Genomic DNA, 19908 nt, shown 5'->3' on the forward strand with positions numbered 1-19908 from the left:
GTTTGGACGGCGCTGCCCCTGTGATTGATGGAGCTATTCTTATTACCGTGACCCATTACGTAAAACACAGTCAGACCCTAAAAATAAGAGCAGGCTTTTCAGGACATTCATTGTTTGCTTTAGTACAGGAGCAGGAATCCAGATCCATCATTCACCTCCCTCTACCCCGACCACCCGGCCAACAGCCCCTCTCCAAATTAGACCCATTAGCGTCGGCCGCGTGCTGCTGCGGATAAAAGTTATTGACGTGAGTCTGTCATGGCCGATCACACTCACAGCAGTGAACGTGTGAAGTGTCACCGACAGAGAGGAGGGAGGTTTCCAGGAAAAGAAACAGAGGAAATGTGTTGGAAAAGACCCAGATCTGGATTTTCCTCTCACATCTGATGGTTCTGATCAGTCAGGAGAGAATCAGGTCCGATCTGGATCAGCTGCTTGTGGTCAGACTCCAGATGTCTCCTCTCATCACTGCTCCTCATCTGAAGTCTAATCAGCTGATTGTCGCCACAGTTCCCTCAAACCTCACATGAGCAACACTTAAAAACCTGAACCTGTTCAGCTCCAGTCGAATGAGACGAAGAGAGAAGATTCACATTCTCTAGAAAAACGATGAATCAGTGAATAATAACGTTAGCAGCTCTGAGCAGCAGCAGTTTGTGCAGAGACGACCTGATGAGACCTTCCACTTCCTGAAGTTCACTTCCTCACGAGCTGTAAAAGTGTCCGAGCTGCGGCTGTAAATCGTCCCTGCACATAAAAGCCAGCTGACCTGAGTTCTGCGAGTTCTTCACGTGTGGAACACGAAGCTCGACGGAAAACACGGTCGCACGGAATCAGAGAGCGACGAGATGTGATGGATTCTGATCGACTGGTCGACCCGAACACAAGATTTAATGAAATCAGAAGTGATGGTTTGAAGGTTCCCTGACTCTGATCAGCTGATCATTATTGTTCTTTTCTTTCAATAAAGTTTTGTCAGTTTGAATAATGAAGAATGAAAACAATGACATAGTTTTAGATTTTAATGTTTCCATGAAATGATGTTGGTAAGAGTCACAAAGATTTTCACTTCACCATCGTGTGAGACTCAAAGAAAAATCAATAAACCAATGAATTTGTTTTTCATTCACAGGTGAAATAGTTGCTGAGTCATTGGTGTTGAGTCATGCTTGGTATGACCACAGTCTTCTTCGTAAGTGCTTCATAATAAAATATAATATAATATAATATAATATAATATAATAAAATATAATATAATATAATATAATATAATATAATATAATATAATATAATATAATATAATATAATATAATAAAATATAATATAATATAATATAATATAATATAATATAATATAATATAATATAATATAATATAGTATAATATAATATAATAAGGTTTCATGGCTGCTGGACACAAACGACAGATTTGACTTTGTACAGAATCATCACATTGATTAAATCCTTTGGAATCATTGTATTTTTATTTTCAGCCCACGTGGCCGCACCGTTCATTCACAGAGGTTCGAATCCCGTCACGTTCACTCACACAAACTGCTGTGGTCGGCAGGAAGTGACCTCATGACTTTGCAGAGACAGTAGCAGTGAAGGCTTTAATCTCCTAATGTTTCCTCTGACATCAGCATCGTCTGAGGACGCTGCAGAGTCACCTTGACCCAGATGTGCAGAGCAAACACACATCTGGATTCACACTGGAGGAGTCGTGGTACTGACAGTACTCTGTTTGTGTTTGTAGTCAGCAGATATTTTATTCTGAAGGGCTGTGATGATGTGGAGGTAATGCACCTTGACATTGTTGCCACCCAACAATAGATCAAGTAAAGAAGAAGAAGAAGAAGAAGAAGAAGAAGAAGAAGAAGAACGTGTCAGAGACTTAAGATTTGGGTTCAGACTCTTTTCTCTCACTCAGTTAAACAGTGAAATCCTGAAGCACAGAACTGATTCTTCTCCTCACAGATACGAACTCTTCTCACACACAACTTGTCGGCAGTGACGCGGATCAAAGCTTTTTCCATCAGGAGATTAAAATATTACAACTGGAGCAGATTCTGTGTCTCAGACGTTTTCCTGGTGAGATCTGATGGAAACGTCTTCTGTGGATTCCCCAGAGTTTCTCACTCCCTGAAACATTAACCCAGTTCCTGCTCATTATCTCATCAGCAGCTCCAACGTGTCCGTCAGGTTTTCAGTCTCTGAGCAGACGACGCTGAGGTCGACTCTTTCAAACGGGTCATAAGAGAACTTGAATATTCCGAGTGAAACAAAGTAGAATCCTCGTTCTGCTTCAAAAGGAACGTGGTCAAACGGTAAATGACTGAGGCCGCGACACGTCCATTTAAGTCACAGTCACTGATCCTGGATCAGCAGCTAAAACAAAGATCTGAACACAAACAAGGAAGCAAAGTCAGCACTTTCAGTTTGTTGTTTGTTCGTCAGCGACTACATGAACGGTTTTAGACGCTCGTGGAGTCTGGACTTTTTTCAACGGAGCAGATCATCGATCATTCTGACAGTGAAAACTCGCAGATGTGGGAAACTTCTCCAGAGACGTTTGTACGTGTTTGAAGTGCCGGTTGGAGAAATGATCGGTGATAAAGACTCGGACTCTGCTGATCCCAGCGCTGCAAAAACAAGCCGAGCTCCGGGTCAGGGAGCACAAACAACAGGGCATCATGGGAAACAGAATCTGTTCCTCACAAACTAATCTGTAGGATTTGAAATCAGACTTTTACTGAACAAGGTTCCACGAGTCCTTCAACAACCTGAGGACACATTTATACAACTTCCTTTAATCAGTGTTTGACATTTCTGTCATAATGTGTTTTGTGAAATGTCTTTTATATCTTGTCTCTTTGTGTCTTTGCCTCTTTGTCTCCTGTTGAGTCCAACTCAGAAATTAAATTATTTCTTCTCGATCCTTTTAGAGACTGAAACTCTGAACCTGCTCTTTCACTGACGAGACCTCTGACGTCTCATGTTTCCTTCCAGCTTTGACTGTGAAGCGAGTGCATGAGGAGACAGATGTTAATGCTCGAGGCCTCGCAGACGTCTGCAGCCCAACAGGAAACAGAAACCTGGAGCGAGCGCAGGACAGTGAGCTGCCAGAGGAGCAGAGGAAGACGTTTGAATACCTCAGAGCTGAGCGACATGTGGACGAGAGGAGGAGAAGAAGAAGAGTTACAACAGGAAACAGGAAACGACGCAGTGCCAGACGGGAGGAGGGTGTGTGTGTGTGTGTGTGTGTGTGTGTGTGTGTGTGTGTGTGTGCGAGACGCTCATATTGGAAGTGGAAAAGTTGCATCATGTGATAATGAGGTCTTGTCCCTTCTCTGCCCCTGTGGCTGTTTAAAGAGCTCTGTGATTGGACGAGGAGGCGGAGCTGAGGATTTTTAACTTCACGTTATTTTCATCAACAGAAACTGACGAAGGAAACAAAGAAGTGAAACTTTATTTAACAGTGAGCAGCAGACAAACCTGTAGGTTTAGAGAGAACGAGTGTTAGCTGATGACCTGTGTTACTGTTCGATAACTTTGATTTGATCAAAAACATCTGGATTCATGTCGCTCCCTTCATGAGAGTGATGTCAGTGAGTTATAGAAGTGTGCACATCACAAACAACTGTCTTCTACTCGTCCCTGGAGACTCTTGATGACTTTATGTCCTGGTGTTAATCACCTGGAGTCTTCAGCAGCTGCTCTGGTTCCCAGTTCAATTCCTCGTACGTTATAATTCACTGTTTACTTTGGTTCGACGCCTCCTCACCTGTCCAGTCGTCTCCTGCTCGCCTCCTTCTTCTTCATGTCCCTCTGCTCAGCTCTTCATGGGGGACGAGGAGTCTAAACAACCTCTGGATGTTCTGCTTCGTCTCCTGTTGCATCACGGACACTAAACTTTATCTGCTCCCTTGTTTCTAAGGTTTCATGTATTAGATCTTATCTTGCAAAGTATTCGTGTGTGTTTTGAAATGTGTTCATGAATAAAATACATTATTATTATGAGTTTTATTTTCAGGAGATGTAAAGTACATGTGTATTATTATTATAAAGTGTCAACGCCTCTCGAGCAGCGTTCTGTTAAACAGTGTCCTCACATGTTCTGTGCCAAAGTCTGAACGAGTTCTCATGATAACATTTTAAAATACATGTGTGGAACATATTCTTCAAAGTTTTCCCTCAATTTGTGAATCAGAAAAACTTTCAGCTGAAGTTTTGTTGCATTTCAACCCAACTCTCTGAAGCTCATGTTCTTGTTTCCAGTGAAACATGTTGTTTGTCCTGATCAGGTGAACTTTTCTTTCTCTTCTCTCTGGTTCCTGTTTTCTGAATGACTCTCAGTGACTCTCTGTTCGGACTGAATCTGATTTTTCATCTTCATGTCATCTTCTCTTTCTCTCTTCCTCGTTTTTCCATCTTCCCTCTGCGGCTCCCTCGGGTCATTCCATGGGAAAAGAAACTTTTCCTGCGGCCCTGGGAGAAATCCAGCTATTTTAGGAAAACACGTCACTGCTCTGAGCTGCAGCCCAGAAACTCTCCCTCATTTCCATCCTGCAGCTCCTCTCTCTCCTCTCTTTACTTGTTGCACAGTGTTCGCCTCCATTCCACTGACACGTTGCTTTAAACTCTTGATATCCTGCAGGAAAGCAGGAAGGGGAAATGAATGCAAACACATTCTCGTGCACATCGTGTCCGCCGCAGACACGGATCCTGTGAGTCGTGCACAACTTGTGGATCCGCTCAGGCTCGTTCAGGGCTGATGTGGAGACGTCAGGAAGGTTTGGTGTTGAAAAGGCTGCAGCGCGACACAAACGTCTCCCCCTGAGTGTGAGAGAGTCGCGGATGGATGAAGTGATGACGGAGCCCTGAGCCACAGGTATTCATCAGATCAACAATTTGGTTTTTGCATGAAATCTGGCGTGAGATTCTTCGCACCTTCCACGTCTCCAAACGCGCATTTACGCCTTTTAACTGCATGTTGACATCCGCACAGACCCCCTCGTATGTCACCGTAAACAGCAGCACATGTGATAACCTTGAGGCTGAGCCACGCTGGAGACAACAGGCTCATTACGCACGACGCGTTTCTGTCTCCAAACCGCTGATATCGTGTCACAAATGGATTTATTGTGTTGTGAGTGCTCGTTGCTGAATATCTGGACCGGATTCATGTTGAGCATATGTGCGTGCATGTGTGTTTTTGTCCCCCCCCCTCAGTGAGAGAGCGTGCACACACACGTCAGCTCGGGGAGGGCAAAGCCTGCTTAAAATGCAGTGAATGTGACAGCAGAGTCCAGACGACAGCGGCGTGTGGACGGAAAGGTGAGCGTGAAAAGTGCGGGTGGGGGGGCACGAACATGTCAGAGGAACCGGTCCATCCGCAGACGTGACGCCGGCACCGGGAGGACACAGAGGGGGACGCGCGGAGACGCTCGGCTGCTTCCCAAATACGCGCGGAGGAGTCGGAGGGGACGTGAGAGGACCGAGGTGCGGGGAGCGTCGCCCTCGTCTCGGGGGGTGGGGGGAAGATGACAGTGGTGCCCGGAGAGAACCTGGATGAGACTGTGGCACTGGCCGCGCTGTCCGCCCAGGATGTGTACGACCCGGAGCGAGCCGAGAACCAGGAGTGCTGCGAGCGGGTGGTCATCAACATCTCCGGGCTGCGCTTCGAGACGCAGCTGAAGACGCTCGCCCAGTTCCCGTGCACGTTGCTCGGGGACCCGCGCAAGAGGATGCGCTTCTTCGACCCGCTGAGGAACGAGTACTTCTTCGACAGGAACCGACCCAGCTTCGATGCCATCCTCTATTACTACCAGTCCGGGGGGCGGCTCCGGAGACCCGTCAACGTGCCAGTGGACATTTTCATGGAGGAGATTAAATTTTACGAACTTGGGGAGGAGGTGATTGAGAATTTCAAGGAGGATGAGGGGTTCATCAAGGAGGAGGAGCGCCCGCTGCCAGAGAACGAGTTCCAGCGGCAGGTCTGGCTCCTGTTCGAGTACCCGGAGAGCTCCGGACCCGCCCGGGGCATCGCCATCGTGTCCGTGCTCGTCATCCTCATCTCCATTGTGATTTTCTGCCTGGAGACTTTACCGGAGTTCAGAGAGGAGGCCCGGACGTTAGACGAGCACCTGCTGGTGAACGGAACCGCGCGCGTAAAGAAGCCAAACCCGTTCACAGACCCGTTCTTCATCGTGGAGACTCTCTGCATCATCTGGTTCTCTTTCGAGCTGCTCGTCCGGTTCCTGGCGTGTCCGAGCAAACCCGCGTTCTTCAAGAACATCATGAACACCATCGACATCGTGGCCATCATGCCCTACTTCATCACCCTGGGGCTGGAGCTGGCCGAGCACCAGGGCAACGGGCAGCAGGCCATGTCCCTGGCCATCCTGAGGGTCATCCGCCTGGTGCGGGTCTTCAGGATCTTCAAGCTCTCCAGACACTCCAAGGGGCTCCAGATCCTGGGCAAGACCCTGCAGGCCAGCATGCGGGAGCTGGGCCTCCTCATCTTCTTCCTCTTCATCGGGGTCATCCTCTTCTCCAGCGCCGTGTACTTCGCGGAGACCGACGACCCTGACTCGGGGTTCAGCAGCATCCCGGACGCCTTCTGGTGGGCGGTGGTGTCCATGACCACGGTGGGCTACGGGGACATGTGTCCGGTCACCATCGGGGGTAAGATCGTGGGCTCCCTGTGCGCCATCGCCGGCGTGCTCACCATCGCGCTGCCGGTGCCGGTCATCGTGTCCAACTTCAACTACTTCTACCACCGGGAGACGGAGCACGAGGAGCAGCTGCAGTACACGCACGTCACCTGCGGTCAGCAGCAGCCGCAGTTCGGGGAGTTCAGGAGGAGCGACAGCAAACCGTCCCTGTGCAAGTCCGACTACCTGGACAGCGAGGACGCGGACTCCATCAAATACACCAACTGCAGCCCGCACAAAGCCTGCACCGGGAAGCTCACCGACGTGTGACCGAGCCGAAACGACGCGTCACCGGGGCGCGCAGAGGGAACCTGTCTGTGCCATCACCAACATCCGTGCGCTCTGGTTCGAGTCCAGCTTCTTTCTTCTGCCACCACAGGGAACCAGAGGACGGATTGAATCACGTTCACCCCTGACACCGTCTTCCATTCATGCGTCCTGGCCCGGAGGGGATCGAACTGTAGCCACGTGTAGCACTTTATTGTTTTGACTCTCAACCTGTCTCTTAGTAAATTAGTAATTTATGAAGGTTTAAAGTTTACATTTGATTTCCTGTCGCTCTGCAGCAGAGACACAGCACGTGAGGACCAACTCCATCCAAATCTACAGGCTGACACACGCACACGCACACGCACACCTGTTATTTCGGCCTCATGTATTTTCCAGTCAGGCTCAGAGTCTCCTGTGACTCCATGTTTGAGTTTGAATCAGGCTCCTGCACGTAGAACCTGCAAGACAAGCACCGTGGCACATGCACTTTGTCGTTAACGTGCACTCTGTTGTTGACGTGCACGTGCACAGGCTTCGGGAGGTTTGTTATGAAAACCAGGCGCAGCTTCTCCAAGCCAGGAGCGCCCCCGCGTGGATGAGAACAGACGCTGCATCCTTTTCTGGTGGATGCAGTTTCTATAGCAACCTCCCAGACTTCTTTATTGTCTGCCACAGGAGCTGAGAGGAGGACGCAGGATGGAGGAGTCGAGACGAGGCCAGGAAACCACCATGTTGTGGAAGCCTCCATGTTGTTTTGAGGAGCGAGACGTCGTTTCTATCATCGGCTGAAAACCATCGAACATCATATTTACACACAGTCGACGTGTTAAACCTTATTCACACTGAGAAGATGAATCATACACACGATCCACACTGAGCGGAAAATATTAGGATCGTCTGTGCTTGAGGATTTAAATATATCAGATAATGATAAACACAGAGATCAAACTGAGGTTTTGTATTTTTTAGGAGAAAAAACAAAACAGGATTCAAATATAAGAAAAATAAGAAGAATCTGGATCCGACGAGCTGAAGTCAAATTAACTGTAGAGACTTTGAAACAGAACAAACACGGAGCTGATGCAGATTCTTCGATGCTCATGTTTTTATTTCAAATCAAACAGTGAAAACTCTAAAATACAAAACAACAAAAGTTTCATATGTAGCTTCATAAACATGACAGTTCTATATATCCAGATAAATGTGTGTGTTTAGAAGAAAAATAAGGTTCAGTGACTTAAATGATTCATTCTTGAATCTGTTAAAATTAAATGGATTAAACTATTCAGCCTCTAATGTTGAAATATGAAACTTTGAAAATAAGTTAACATTTAGATTCATGTTTGGATGTGAAAGTAAAAAGAAACTCTCGTATGATTTTAACTGCAGCCTCCAGTGAATTTGTTTTCACAGCTGTTTCCAATATAAAGTTTAATGTCATTGTTCCGTCTGCAGAACAACTGGAGCAACACATGGAGCCAGTGGTGAAATATTACTTATAAATAAAATACTCATCTGCAAAGTTCATATCTCAATTTGTGAAAATATAATTTTTTTATTTAAAAACCTCAAATTTTCAAGAAAACAAATCACATCACTGTAAAATTCAAATCGATGTTTTCAGAGTTGATATTTCAGACGATTATCGTTCCATAGACAAAAACCAGAGATCAGCTGATCGAATCAGCTCATGTGTCAGTTACTCTCATGCTTTTATTTGATAAATTCAAACGTTCAATCACAAATTTCTTTTTCTGCCTCAGTCGACCAAACACAGTCGATGAGTTTCTGTTTGATTAGAATCTAATTAACAGCAAACAAACAAACAAACAAACAAACAAACAACAGGTCACATGTTGAATGGGAGGTTTCCTCATCTGGACACATCTGGACTCCAGGGACGAAGCTTCCTGCTGAAATTAACAGGAATCTTTGAGAATGAACTGATGGAATAAAAACAACGGACGGGTTTTCTCTGTGAAGGTCACATGGTCACGTGTTCATGTTTGGATTATTACCTGATGGACGACGGACGGAGGACGACTCGTCCAAACTGAGGTGAGTCACAACAAAAACAAAGTTTATTAAAACGTGTTGATGTTACTCCGAGTCCACGTTACGTTTATTTTTCTCCTCACATGAGAAACATCTGAACCACTGACGTCACTTCAGTTGACATATCGATCAAACCAAGGTTAGTTTTGATAATCAATGAATCTATGAATCATCTTCTCAAGTAATTACCCGACCTTCATTACACCAGGACATGTGTTGTAGAAATGAACCTGAAGGAAGCGCGTCATCAGAATCCAGATGTTTGTTCACTGCTCGAGTTTCAGGTGAATTTAAAAACAGGCCTGATGTTACACTGGAGCAGTACCACTGAGGGCCTGCAGATGGCAGCAGCTGCATAACATCTGATTTTACACAAGGCAGAAGAAGGAGGATGTAAAGTTTGATTATAGGTTTAAATTAAATGAGAACACTCACACAGCTAGTTCTACAGAAGGAGGTGACGAGGAGCATCTTCAACGTGACGGTTTAAAACGTGAAACAAGATTTTATTTCTCGATAAATTATTCCTCCAACAAACAAACCACAGCATCATTGAAACAGTTTTTACAGGTTTTACCTCCTGAGACCTCCTTTCACCTCCTCTGACCTCCTCTCACCTCCTCGGACCTCCTGAGACTTCCTGTGAGTTCCTGTAACCTCCTCTCACCTCCTCTGACCTCCTGTGACCTCCTCGGACCTCCTGAGACTTCCTGTGAGTTCCTGTAACCTCCTCTGACTTCCTCTGACCTCCTGTAACCTCCTCTGACCTCCTGAGACTTCCTGTGAGTTCCTGTAACCTCCTCTGACTTCCTCTGACCTCTTGTGACCTCCTCGGACCTCCTCTGACTTCCTGTGACCTCCTCTGACCTCCTGTGACCTCCTCTGACTTCCTCTGACCTCCTCTGATCTCCTCTGACCTCCTGTAACCTCCTCTGACCTCCTCTGACCTCCTCTGACCTCCTGAGACTTCCTGTGAGTTCCTGTAACCTCCTCTGACCTCCTGTGACCTCCTCGGACCTCCTCTGACTTCCTCGGACCTCTTGTGACCTCCTCGGACCTCCTCTGACTTCCTGTGACCGCTTGTGACCTCCTCAGACCTCCTCTGACTTCCTGTGACCTCCTCGGACCTCCTCTGACTTCCTGTGACCTCTTGTGACCCCCTCGGACCTCCTCTGACTTCCTGTGACCTCCTCGGACCTCCTCTGACTTCCTGTGACCTCTTGTGACCTCCTCGGACCTCCTCTGACTTCCTGTGACCTCCTGTGACCTCCTCTGACTTCCTGTGACCTCTTGTGACCCCCTCGGACCTCCTCTGACTTCCTGTGACCTCCTCGGACCTCCTCTGACTTCCTGTGACCTCTTGTGACCTCCTCGGACCTCCTCTGACTTCCTGTGACCTCCTGTGACCTCCTCTGACTTCCTGTGACCTCTTGTGACCCCCTTGGACCTCCTCTGACTTTCTGTGACCTCCTCTGACTTCCTCTGACCTCTTCTGACCTCCTCTGACCTCCTGTGACCTCCTCTGACTTCCTCTGACCTCTTCTGACCTCCTCTGACCTCCTGTGACCTCCTCTGACCTCCTCTGACCTCCTGAGACTTCCTGTGACCTCCTCCGACCTCCTGTGACCTCCTCTGTGTGTGTGAACAGGTTGAAGAACGAGTCAGACAGGAAGGAGAGAAAAAACAAGAGCATTAAAATTATATTACACACAACAGGTAAGAGATTTCAAAATAAAACAGGAAGCAGTTACAACAACCTCAACACGGTGTAAGTGACATAAACAAACATTCACATGATAAACAGGAAGTACATCTCCAGCCTTGATAATTCAGGTCATGACGACGCCCCCTGGAGACGCTCCGCATCCTGAACCACAATCGTTCACAGAGCTGGTGCATCATGGGAACTACAGTTTGTCTGTATGTCTTTCTCGTGTGTGGGGTGACATGAGGGGAATCTTAGCGTGTTCAGAGCGTGTTGTATGAACCACAGGATCCTCGTCCTTCATGTTACTGTGACAGACTGAGAGCAGGAGACGTGACGCCCCAGTTCGGTCAAAATGTCTTCCTGTGGAGACCCCCCCCCCCCCCCCCCCCCCCCCCCCCCCCCCCCTCCCCCTCCCTGCGTGTCCTCTCTGAACATATGTGGGCGACGCAGGCCGAGGTAAACATGTTTCCCCTTGGATGACACTGACGGGGCAGAGTTTCACTCTGACAGCTATTGTTAGTGTCTTTGTCAGCGCTGAGAGAATCTGTCCACCAGCCTCCAGTGGACGAAGATCAAGTGTTTCCACTGTGCAACCTGTCTGAGTGTCCATGTGTCTGTGTGTCCATGTGTCTGAGTGTCCATGTGTCTGAGTGTCCATGTGTCTGAGTCTCCATGTGTCTGAGTCTGTGTCTGTGTGTCCATGTGTCTGAGTGTCTGTGTGTCTGAGTGTCCATGTGTCTGAGTGTCTGTGTGTCTGAGTGTCCATGTGTCTGAGTGTCCATGTGTCTGAGTGTCTGTGTGTCTGAGTGTCCATGTGTCTGAGTGTCCATGTGTCTGTGTCTGTGTCTGTGTCCATGTGTCCGTGTGTCCATGTGTCCGTCCACCAGGTCAGAGGTCACACTTATTTAAAGACTCTGATGTCACTTACACTTGATGAATCACAGAAAACCTTGAGCAGCACAACATGAAACCACCGGCAGCTGCTGAGCATGGGTCGCCATGGTAACGCAGTCACAACATCCACATGACATCATCCTGAAGTGATTTCAACTGTTGACATCATGAATTCAGTGATTCAGACACGTGACAGATGTTTGAAGATCAGAAGCTGAAGATTCATTATTTAAAATCAGGTCAAACTTTATTTACACATTTGATCATATTTGAATATTCATCTAATATTCAGCAGCAAACTTTTACCACATGAAGAATTCTAATGAAGGAGTCAGTGCGTGTGGCTGCAGGGGGCGCTGTTGATCAGCGACAGTTACACAGCGATGCTTTAATAAACATGACACAGTACATGTTTCAGACATGACGTGTGGACACGTGTTCTGCTGGGTGATAAATTCATATCAGTCGATATCAATAACTGTTGGATCATTTACTCAGAACAGTGAAATACATTCTGAGTAACTCTTCTTTCTCTTTTGTTTCCAGGCTCCTCCTCTTCTTCTCGTCACATCTCGATGCCTGGAGTTCAACATGTCTGCTTCTGTCCCTCCTCTTCCTCCTCTTCTTCCTCTTCTTCATCTTTCTTCCACTGACGACGTGAATCAAAATAACTCGCCGGAGACACGGAGCTGTGAGACGCCTTCAGACAAGAGGACGTCCTGACTGATTTTTGCACAGAGCGAAGCTACATTAGGACTCTGAGGTACAACAAACGTTACTTGAATCATCGTATGTATATTTACAACACGGAGTCGTCCCCGTGTCACAGATGTTTTACTGCTCGTGAACATCACTTTCAAACCAAAACATATTATTGCATGCCTGGAAAGTAAAAGCATGGAAACAGAAGAAAACAAGTTTGACTCTTCGACGGCTCAACACAACAACAACAACAACAACAACAACAACAACAACAACAACAACAACAACAAGTCATCAATATCAAGTTCACTCAAATAATTCTGTTCCACCACTGGGGTGAGTTTCTAAATCTCTATTTTTAAAGTGTCACACTGTCGATGTTTTATATTGAGAGAAATCGGTTAAATCGAGATTTATTTAGTAAATTTTGAAACATTTTTGCAGAAGCTTTTTGAATTTGTCTTTTTATTGATTTTCACCTTCAGCTCAGATGAGAACTCTTGTTTGGTTCCGATGATTCAAACGAATGTGCTGGAAACCAGCAAAGAAGGAGCTGAAATTAAATTTATCGCAGACATCCGACACTTTTTGTTTTGATAATTCTGAATGTTTCTGATTGTGTTTGGTTTCTTTTGGATCAGAATGCTGTAATATCTGTTAATCATCTACCTCAGTGTTGGCTCATCATCGACAGAAGCTTTAATGACGTGGTTCTCCCTCCGTTATCTGAACACAGGCAGACCTGGGTTTCAAATGTCTGTGATTTTCTGGTGCAACTAAATCAAGTTGAATAATCGATAAACTGCCATCTAGTAACTTAGAAGAGGAAAACGCATTACCATCAAATTAACTGGGTTGTATAAACGTGGGTTTTATATATTATTTGCACATTTTATTAACTTATTTTTCAGAGTCAGTGTGATTGAATGAGTGATATTGAATTAAAGGGCAATAATGTATTTCAGATGGTTTCCTGCCTTTGAATCAAGGAGGCGGAGTCAGTCCGTCCATTCTTTAATGAAATCTAAATTCAGCTGCAGAACATTCGAGCGTCACTCAGAGGAACACGGTTCGAAGTGATGGTTATTCTTCTGTCACAAGGTTCAGACAATTAAAGGGAAAGTTTCACATTTTGGGAAATAACTTTGTTAACTTCAAATATCCAGGTTGTGTTTAGCCTTTAGCTTAGCATAAAAACAGAGTGTAATGGGACTATGTCTAACGCAGCTCCATTCAAATCTAATTATCCCTGAGAACAACTTTTCTGATTGACACGTCGCCGTAAGTGTGATTAGCGGTGAAGCTAAATATTAACCTGAAAGACTTTTCTGGATAGTTTTAACTTTTGGACCAATCACAGGAAGTAGAGACGCTATTAAACAGTAGAAGAAGAAAAAGAAGAGGAAGCAGCTGCAGTCTTCTTCTCTGACGATAAAGTGAATGAACCATCATGACGTTACCATGACAACCACATGAAGCTTCATTCATTTTCCCCATTCAAATTCTTTAGTCCTTAAATTACTCTGTGAAACTAAAACTGATCAGATGAAACATGAACAAACAGGAAGCTTCGGACTCAGACAGGAAACGTCCTGAAACAAGAAGACAAAATAAAACTTTTCCCAAAATGTGGAACGTTGATCTGAATCATTATTAAACGTTAGTTAACGTGAACTCTGCTGTTTGGTCGTCTTGAGACTCGGTGATGATTAATGATGAGGTGGTCGTTGTTCTGCATACTGTGTGTGCATTAATAATTCTATCAACAATAAGGAAAGACTTCCACCTGCGCTCAGTCTTCATCAGATCCTGTTCTCATGCATCGTCGTCTCACTTCAGACCTTTTCACCAAACTCTCATTTTCATGCAAAAACAAGAAAGAGCAATAGTGTGAGTGTTTCCTGAGCTTCAGAGCTGAAGCCTCTTCCTCTTTTTTATTTCCACCTTTTGATTATTGCCATGTTTATTTTGACAATCCTCAACTGTGATCTATTTTTGATAAAATAAAACTTCAACCCTGATCAGTTTGGATCCTCATGTGTTTCAGCCGACTGCACATGATGAGTCATGTTCTGTTGTTGTGTGTTTTCATCAACATTTCCACGAGGTTGTGTGTGTGTGTGTGTGTGTGTGTGTGTGTGTGTGTGTGTGTTTCCATCAGGATGAGGTGACGACAACAGTTCTTGCAACGTTAACTACAGTTACAGTTACATTCTCATTGTTTTGTGACCAAACACAAATAAAATCTGTTCATGGTTTGATAAACCTTCAGGTGAGTGAGTCCTCAGTGAGGAAACTGTTTTCACGGGAACAATACGATTCAAGGGATTGAATTTAACATTTAAATATAAATAAAAATAAAGGCAGTGTCAAATAGTTAATTATTACAGGAGAAAATATTAGTGATGAATGAATGGGATTCTGTCATCACTTCAGAGAACAGAGCCTCGGAGACCACAGAGAATCAATGTTTGAATGTTTCCGTTCGAAGAAGAAACGTTCACGTGTGAACCGAACGTTCAGCCGTGCATCTCCTCATGACAACATTCTGTGACATGTGAACGATGTGAATCATCTTGTGTGAAGAGTCGATGTGAAGCTGCAGAAAGAAAAACCAGCAGATGTCATGAGAGAGATTCATGAAGAAGCAATAATGCATGAAAATACAGCATCATCAGCAAATGTGACGTGTTGGTTTGTTTGTGCATAAGAAACGTTCACTGTGCCTTAAACATAATGTGACTGAGTTAAAAACGTCTAATGCATCGGAGGGAGCAGAGAGGAGGAACGTGTGTATTTACTGTGTACTAGAACTGTAGGACGCACATAGAAATACTGTGTTGTACTTTAATGTGTTGAATGTAACGTAAGTCTTCCTGGTCGCTGTTTTGAAAGAGAAAAAGAAAAATCTGCGTCTGTTTCTACGGAAGCTCAGAGAGGCCATGACACAGTTTCCTGTTATTTTGTTGTGGACATAAAATAAAGGAACAGAATCTGTTCAGACTTTTCAGAGTCAGAATCAAACACTTAAAAAATGAAACTGTTTCCTCAGGATTAATAACTTGTGATATTGGGATCACGTCCTTCTGGGCTTCCGTAGGTCAGAGTTAAGCCCGCCCCCCCCCCCCCCGCCTGTTTCCCTGTCATTTTTATTTTGCAGCTCATGAAACTGAAACGATTCCTCACATGTTCAGATTCAAACTTTATGTTATCGGTGTTTTTATTGATTATTTAAGACCTGAGATCAAAATGAAAACTCTGGGAAGAGAAAATAGTAAAAGTGACATCAGGTGGACTTGAAGCTCGACAGTTGATATGAGGTGAAACTAAACTCAGCTGGTCGAGAACATTTAGTTGAAATAAAGATTTTTCATATTTACTGAAACACTTGATCACACAGGTGAGCTGACCTTTACTAAACCAAGCTAAATAAACTCTCATCATTTCACTTGAATAAAGACGGACGACTTCATTAAGACTCTTATTGTGAAACAGCTGCAGTTTGTCTCCGTGTGTTTCAGTCCGTGTTTCGTCTCCCGGTGTTTTTCCTGCTTCTGTCCTGAAAACAGCTGATTCAACGAAATAACTCTACGTCTGTAAAACCTCAACTCGTGTTGAAAATCTTAAATAATAGATTTTATTTTTGGTAACTTGTAGTATCTGTGTGTGTCGCTGTACGACAGGTGTAAAGTTAAATAAAAAGTAATATATATATATATTAATATACATGTTTGGCTTGGGATCGTACAAACTGTTTATGCACAACGTTCTGAAGCTGGTTGTGTTTCATGTGGCCTTTTCTTTCTCTTCGATGTTCTGCAATGTTGTAAATGATCTGTATCATATGACATCATGTATATAAAGTTAACGAGGCTTTATGTTTCTACATTTATGTTTAATAAATAAATGATCTGTGCTCAAACATGTGACTTTCCCTTCGTGTCTGACACCGAGAGACTCAGAGGTCGAAGGTCACGGTGACCTGATGTTATAATGAAAGCAACACGTCAGGAACCTGCAGCGCTTCTACGGCCACAGGTCGAAGTGCACGTTGTACTTCTCAGAGTTTTTCTTTGCTCTGAGAGAAAAGTTTGAAACTAAGAAGTCGTGACCTGATGAGTTGAGTCATGCAGATCCAGGAAATAGCCTGCTCCCTGCTCCTGCAGCGTCCCAGGCCTCATTCAAAAGTAATGACTCCGAGCTGCAGGGAAACAGGATCCATTACCTCAGGATGTAAAGGGACCGAGCTCAGGCTGCAGATGGAAAAACCACCAGTGGACTCAGACCTTCGGTCTTGACTCAGCAGATGATGAATCCACTGCAAACGCCTCAGCTGCTTGTTCCCTCAGCCTCTGACTCGTCTGGGTTCAGGTCGCCGTGACGACAGGCCGAGTCAGAAACCAACCTCCTCCAGCTGTTGTAACATCAGGTGCTCGTCAGAGACTCGTCTCAGCTCAGCAGCGCTTTGACGTGAGATCACGTTTAAATGGTTCAAACAGATTCAGCGACTGAAGCAGCTTCACGTGAAACTCAGTGTCTCTGTGACTCGTCTCTGAGCGGCTGAGAGACGAGAGCACTCGTCCTTTGTCTCTGAAACTCGGCTCCACCGCTCATTAATAAATGAGGCAGTTTCACTTCTGCTCTCGTGTGGCAACGGTAACAGGAGGACAAATCACTGTGTCCTCATGGACACTGTGAGGACACTCTGGGGACAATGTCCTCCTGGTGACCTGCAGGAATCCCCAGAGGGCAGAGCAGCGAACCACGGTAGTTAAGGTGGAAGCCTATGGTCTTATTTAAGGTGGAATTATCTGCACTGTTAACTTTTCATTAAGGAAGGGTGAGGCCAGAGAAGGTGAACAGGGAGCAGCTGGAGGAAGAGGTCATCAGAAAAACCTCTTTATATACAGTCTCTGTCTTCATATAGAGTCTCTCTCTTCATATAGAGTCTCTGTCTTTATATAGAGTCTCTGTCTCTGTCTTTATATACAGTCTCTGTCTCTGTCTCTATATAGAGTCTCTGTCTCTATATAGAGTCTCTGTCTCTATATACAGTCTCTGTCTCTGTCTCTATATAGAGTCTCTGTCTCTGTCTCTATATAGAGTCTCTGTCTCTATATACAGTCTCTGTCTCTGTCTCTATATAGAGTCTCTGTCTCTGTCTTCATATAGAGTCTATGTCTCTATATACAGTCTCTGTCTGAAGTTTCATTAAGTCTTATTTCATTAAAACAATCAGTATAATCAGGATCAGCTTCACCACTGAGCAGATTTATCTACGCCCTCTCGGGGGTGCGGTCGGTGTACGAGCGGTTGTTGTCGTATAATCTTTGCGTTACACGCAGACATCACTGCGCTTTATCACGCCCAGAAAGTTCTCTGATCTCTCAAATCTCAGTTGGGATTAGCCCGTAATCCAAAGACTCCCGTCCATTTGAAGATGTCAAGTGGACGCTCGTCATTAATCTGGGTCACAGCCGGAGTCATCAGTCACATTACCCAGCAGTCACCAGGGCTCGTTTGCTCTCTTCAGCTTCACGTCAGCTGACTCATGGTCACACGGTCACATGACGACCACGGATCTTTTTTGTGATCAAATTCTTTTAAATTTTAAATTTCTGCTCATTTCCAGAAAAATATCTGGATTCATGAGAATCAGTTTAAATCTTTTGACTAAAAAAGTTGTTTGGATTTAAAACATCGTCAGAACAGGATGAAGAAGATTCTCGATCATCGATGGACGTTTGAAAACGTTCACGATGAAGAAACAAGGATTAAGATGTTTGTTGATTTGTAAACAGCTGATAATAAAATGTCAAATTAAATAGAAATAAAAGATTCAGATGCTAAAACCATGTTTTATTTTCACACTGGTTTGTTGTCTGTGTTATTATGTTTCACCTTTTTATTATTTCACTATATTTGCTGCGTGTGAATGAACTGACCAACGATTCAAAAATCACATTGTCAAAGAGAAGACGAAGTTTTATTCGTCATGTATAACTCGTCTATGAACCTGAGGAGTAAACGAGCCTCTGAGTTCACTGGTTTGTAATCTGCTGCTTTCTGTGTTTTACAGTTGATTTAAATATTATTATCATAATTGAACATTTGAGCATCTCAGCTCGGACTGAAACACGTTTGTGTTTCTCTGCTGAGGTGCGGAGTGAGGTCACTTCCTCTCTCGACACAGACTGCAGGGATTTTTTGGTTCTTATGATTTTTTAGGGTCGTACCAAAAGGGGGAGAGGGGGGGGGTGGGTGGGTGAGAACGTACGGTCGAGCACATGTGGACCTCTTCACAGACCGTGCACACAGACAGCTAAAGCTAATATCCCACACAGAGCTAATTGTTTAAGTTTCATGCACTGATGGTTCAACTGCAGCATTTGATCATTGAACGTGCACCAGTGAATCCCCCCCCCCCCCCGGATGGTGAGTGCTGCAAACTGCCAAGACCCTCAGAATAAATAGAGCCAGAATCCCCTCAAAGAGAGAGGAGCGTTCTAAAAATAGATCTCACACACACACACACACACACACACACACACACACACACACACACACACACACGCTGGCTGTATGCAGGGATTCCCTGAAGGTCACGTTTGGTGCTTTATGATCAGAAATGTGCAGAAATACTCCGAACACATAAAGAAACAACTGGTGGCTACATGTACTTGATAATAATGATGATGATGATGATGATGATGATGATGATGATCATCATCATCATCATCATCATCATCATTTACATTCAGAGATGAATATTATAACCAGATTACGAGACGTTCCTTGAGATGATGGTTTCAGATTCATTCTGTTTCCTGTTGTTCTGTCATCATGCGCTAACAGTCTTTATGCTAAGCTAAGCTAATCACGTCCTGCCTCTCCGTGAACTGGACAGTACGTTAGATGTTGTTGTTCCTGAAGACGGAACAAAAGCTTTTCTCAGTTTCACACTTTAATGTTTACGTTATCTCACACGCATGTATCATGTTAAACGTGTGGTCTATTTCCGTGAACAGTGGGCGTGCCCTGGCTCAGGAACATCCTCATTTCTAGACGGCCGGACGGGGAACAGCAATTTGCGTTTATTAGACCTCATCCACCACTAGATGGTGCTAATGTGTACAAATGTTTTATTTCATTTTCGCTAATGTCTCACAAATTGGAGCGAAAGAGGATTTTCCATATTAAAGCCACAGTTCTTGAATAATTCAGAGACGTTATTTTATTCAGTGGAACGTTTCTGAAATGGACGATTCTACGTCTCAGTCTATTTGAATATCTTTAACAGATCTGATGAAATATCTTGTTTATTTGGAGTAAAATAATAAATATATGGCCATGTCATTGCATTGACGCTTCTCTGCTCCTCCTCCTCTGAGGTTATCTGAAGACTCGTCTCTTCCTGCGTCAATACGTCGCTCTGCTCGCTGACTTACTGCCGTCCAGAGTGTTCCCATCGATCAGCCCATTGACGACGTGTCTCTCTCAGGTCAATGTTATGAAGATGAAACTACTATTTGGACATTGATGCGGTCAGATGATGTTTCTTTATT

At 44.7% G+C, this 19908-nt stretch overlaps 1 protein-coding gene across 2 annotated transcripts; it reads left to right on the top strand.

Annotated features, from left to right (window-relative positions):
• The first annotated feature begins 1850 nt into the window (after positions 1 to 1850).
• LOC109644547 (shaker-related potassium channel tsha2-like) lies at positions 1851 to 14364 on the top strand. Of its 2 annotated transcripts, XM_069520034.1 has the most exons (4): positions 1851 to 2325; positions 3008 to 4889; positions 5231 to 9042; positions 12188 to 14364. In XM_069520034.1, exon 3 carries the CDS (start codon positions 5542 to 5544, stop codon positions 6982 to 6984), a length of 1443 nt encoding a protein of 480 aa, XP_069376135.1. In that variant the 5' UTR covers positions 1851 to 2325; positions 3008 to 4889; positions 5231 to 5541; the 3' UTR covers positions 6985 to 9042; positions 12188 to 14364. The 2 variants fall into 2 exon arrangements, with proteins under 2 accessions (XP_069376135.1, XP_069376134.1); XM_069520033.1 differs by lacking the exon at positions 1851 to 2325 and having other exon boundaries at positions 2351 to 4889.
• The last annotated feature ends 5544 nt before the right edge of the window (positions 14365 to 19908 follow it).

This window comes from Paralichthys olivaceus, chromosome 23, assembly GCF_024713975.1.
Source record: "Paralichthys olivaceus isolate ysfri-2021 chromosome 23, ASM2471397v2, whole genome shotgun sequence".
NCBI classification, from domain to species: domain Eukaryota; kingdom Metazoa; phylum Chordata; class Actinopteri; order Pleuronectiformes; family Paralichthyidae; genus Paralichthys; species Paralichthys olivaceus.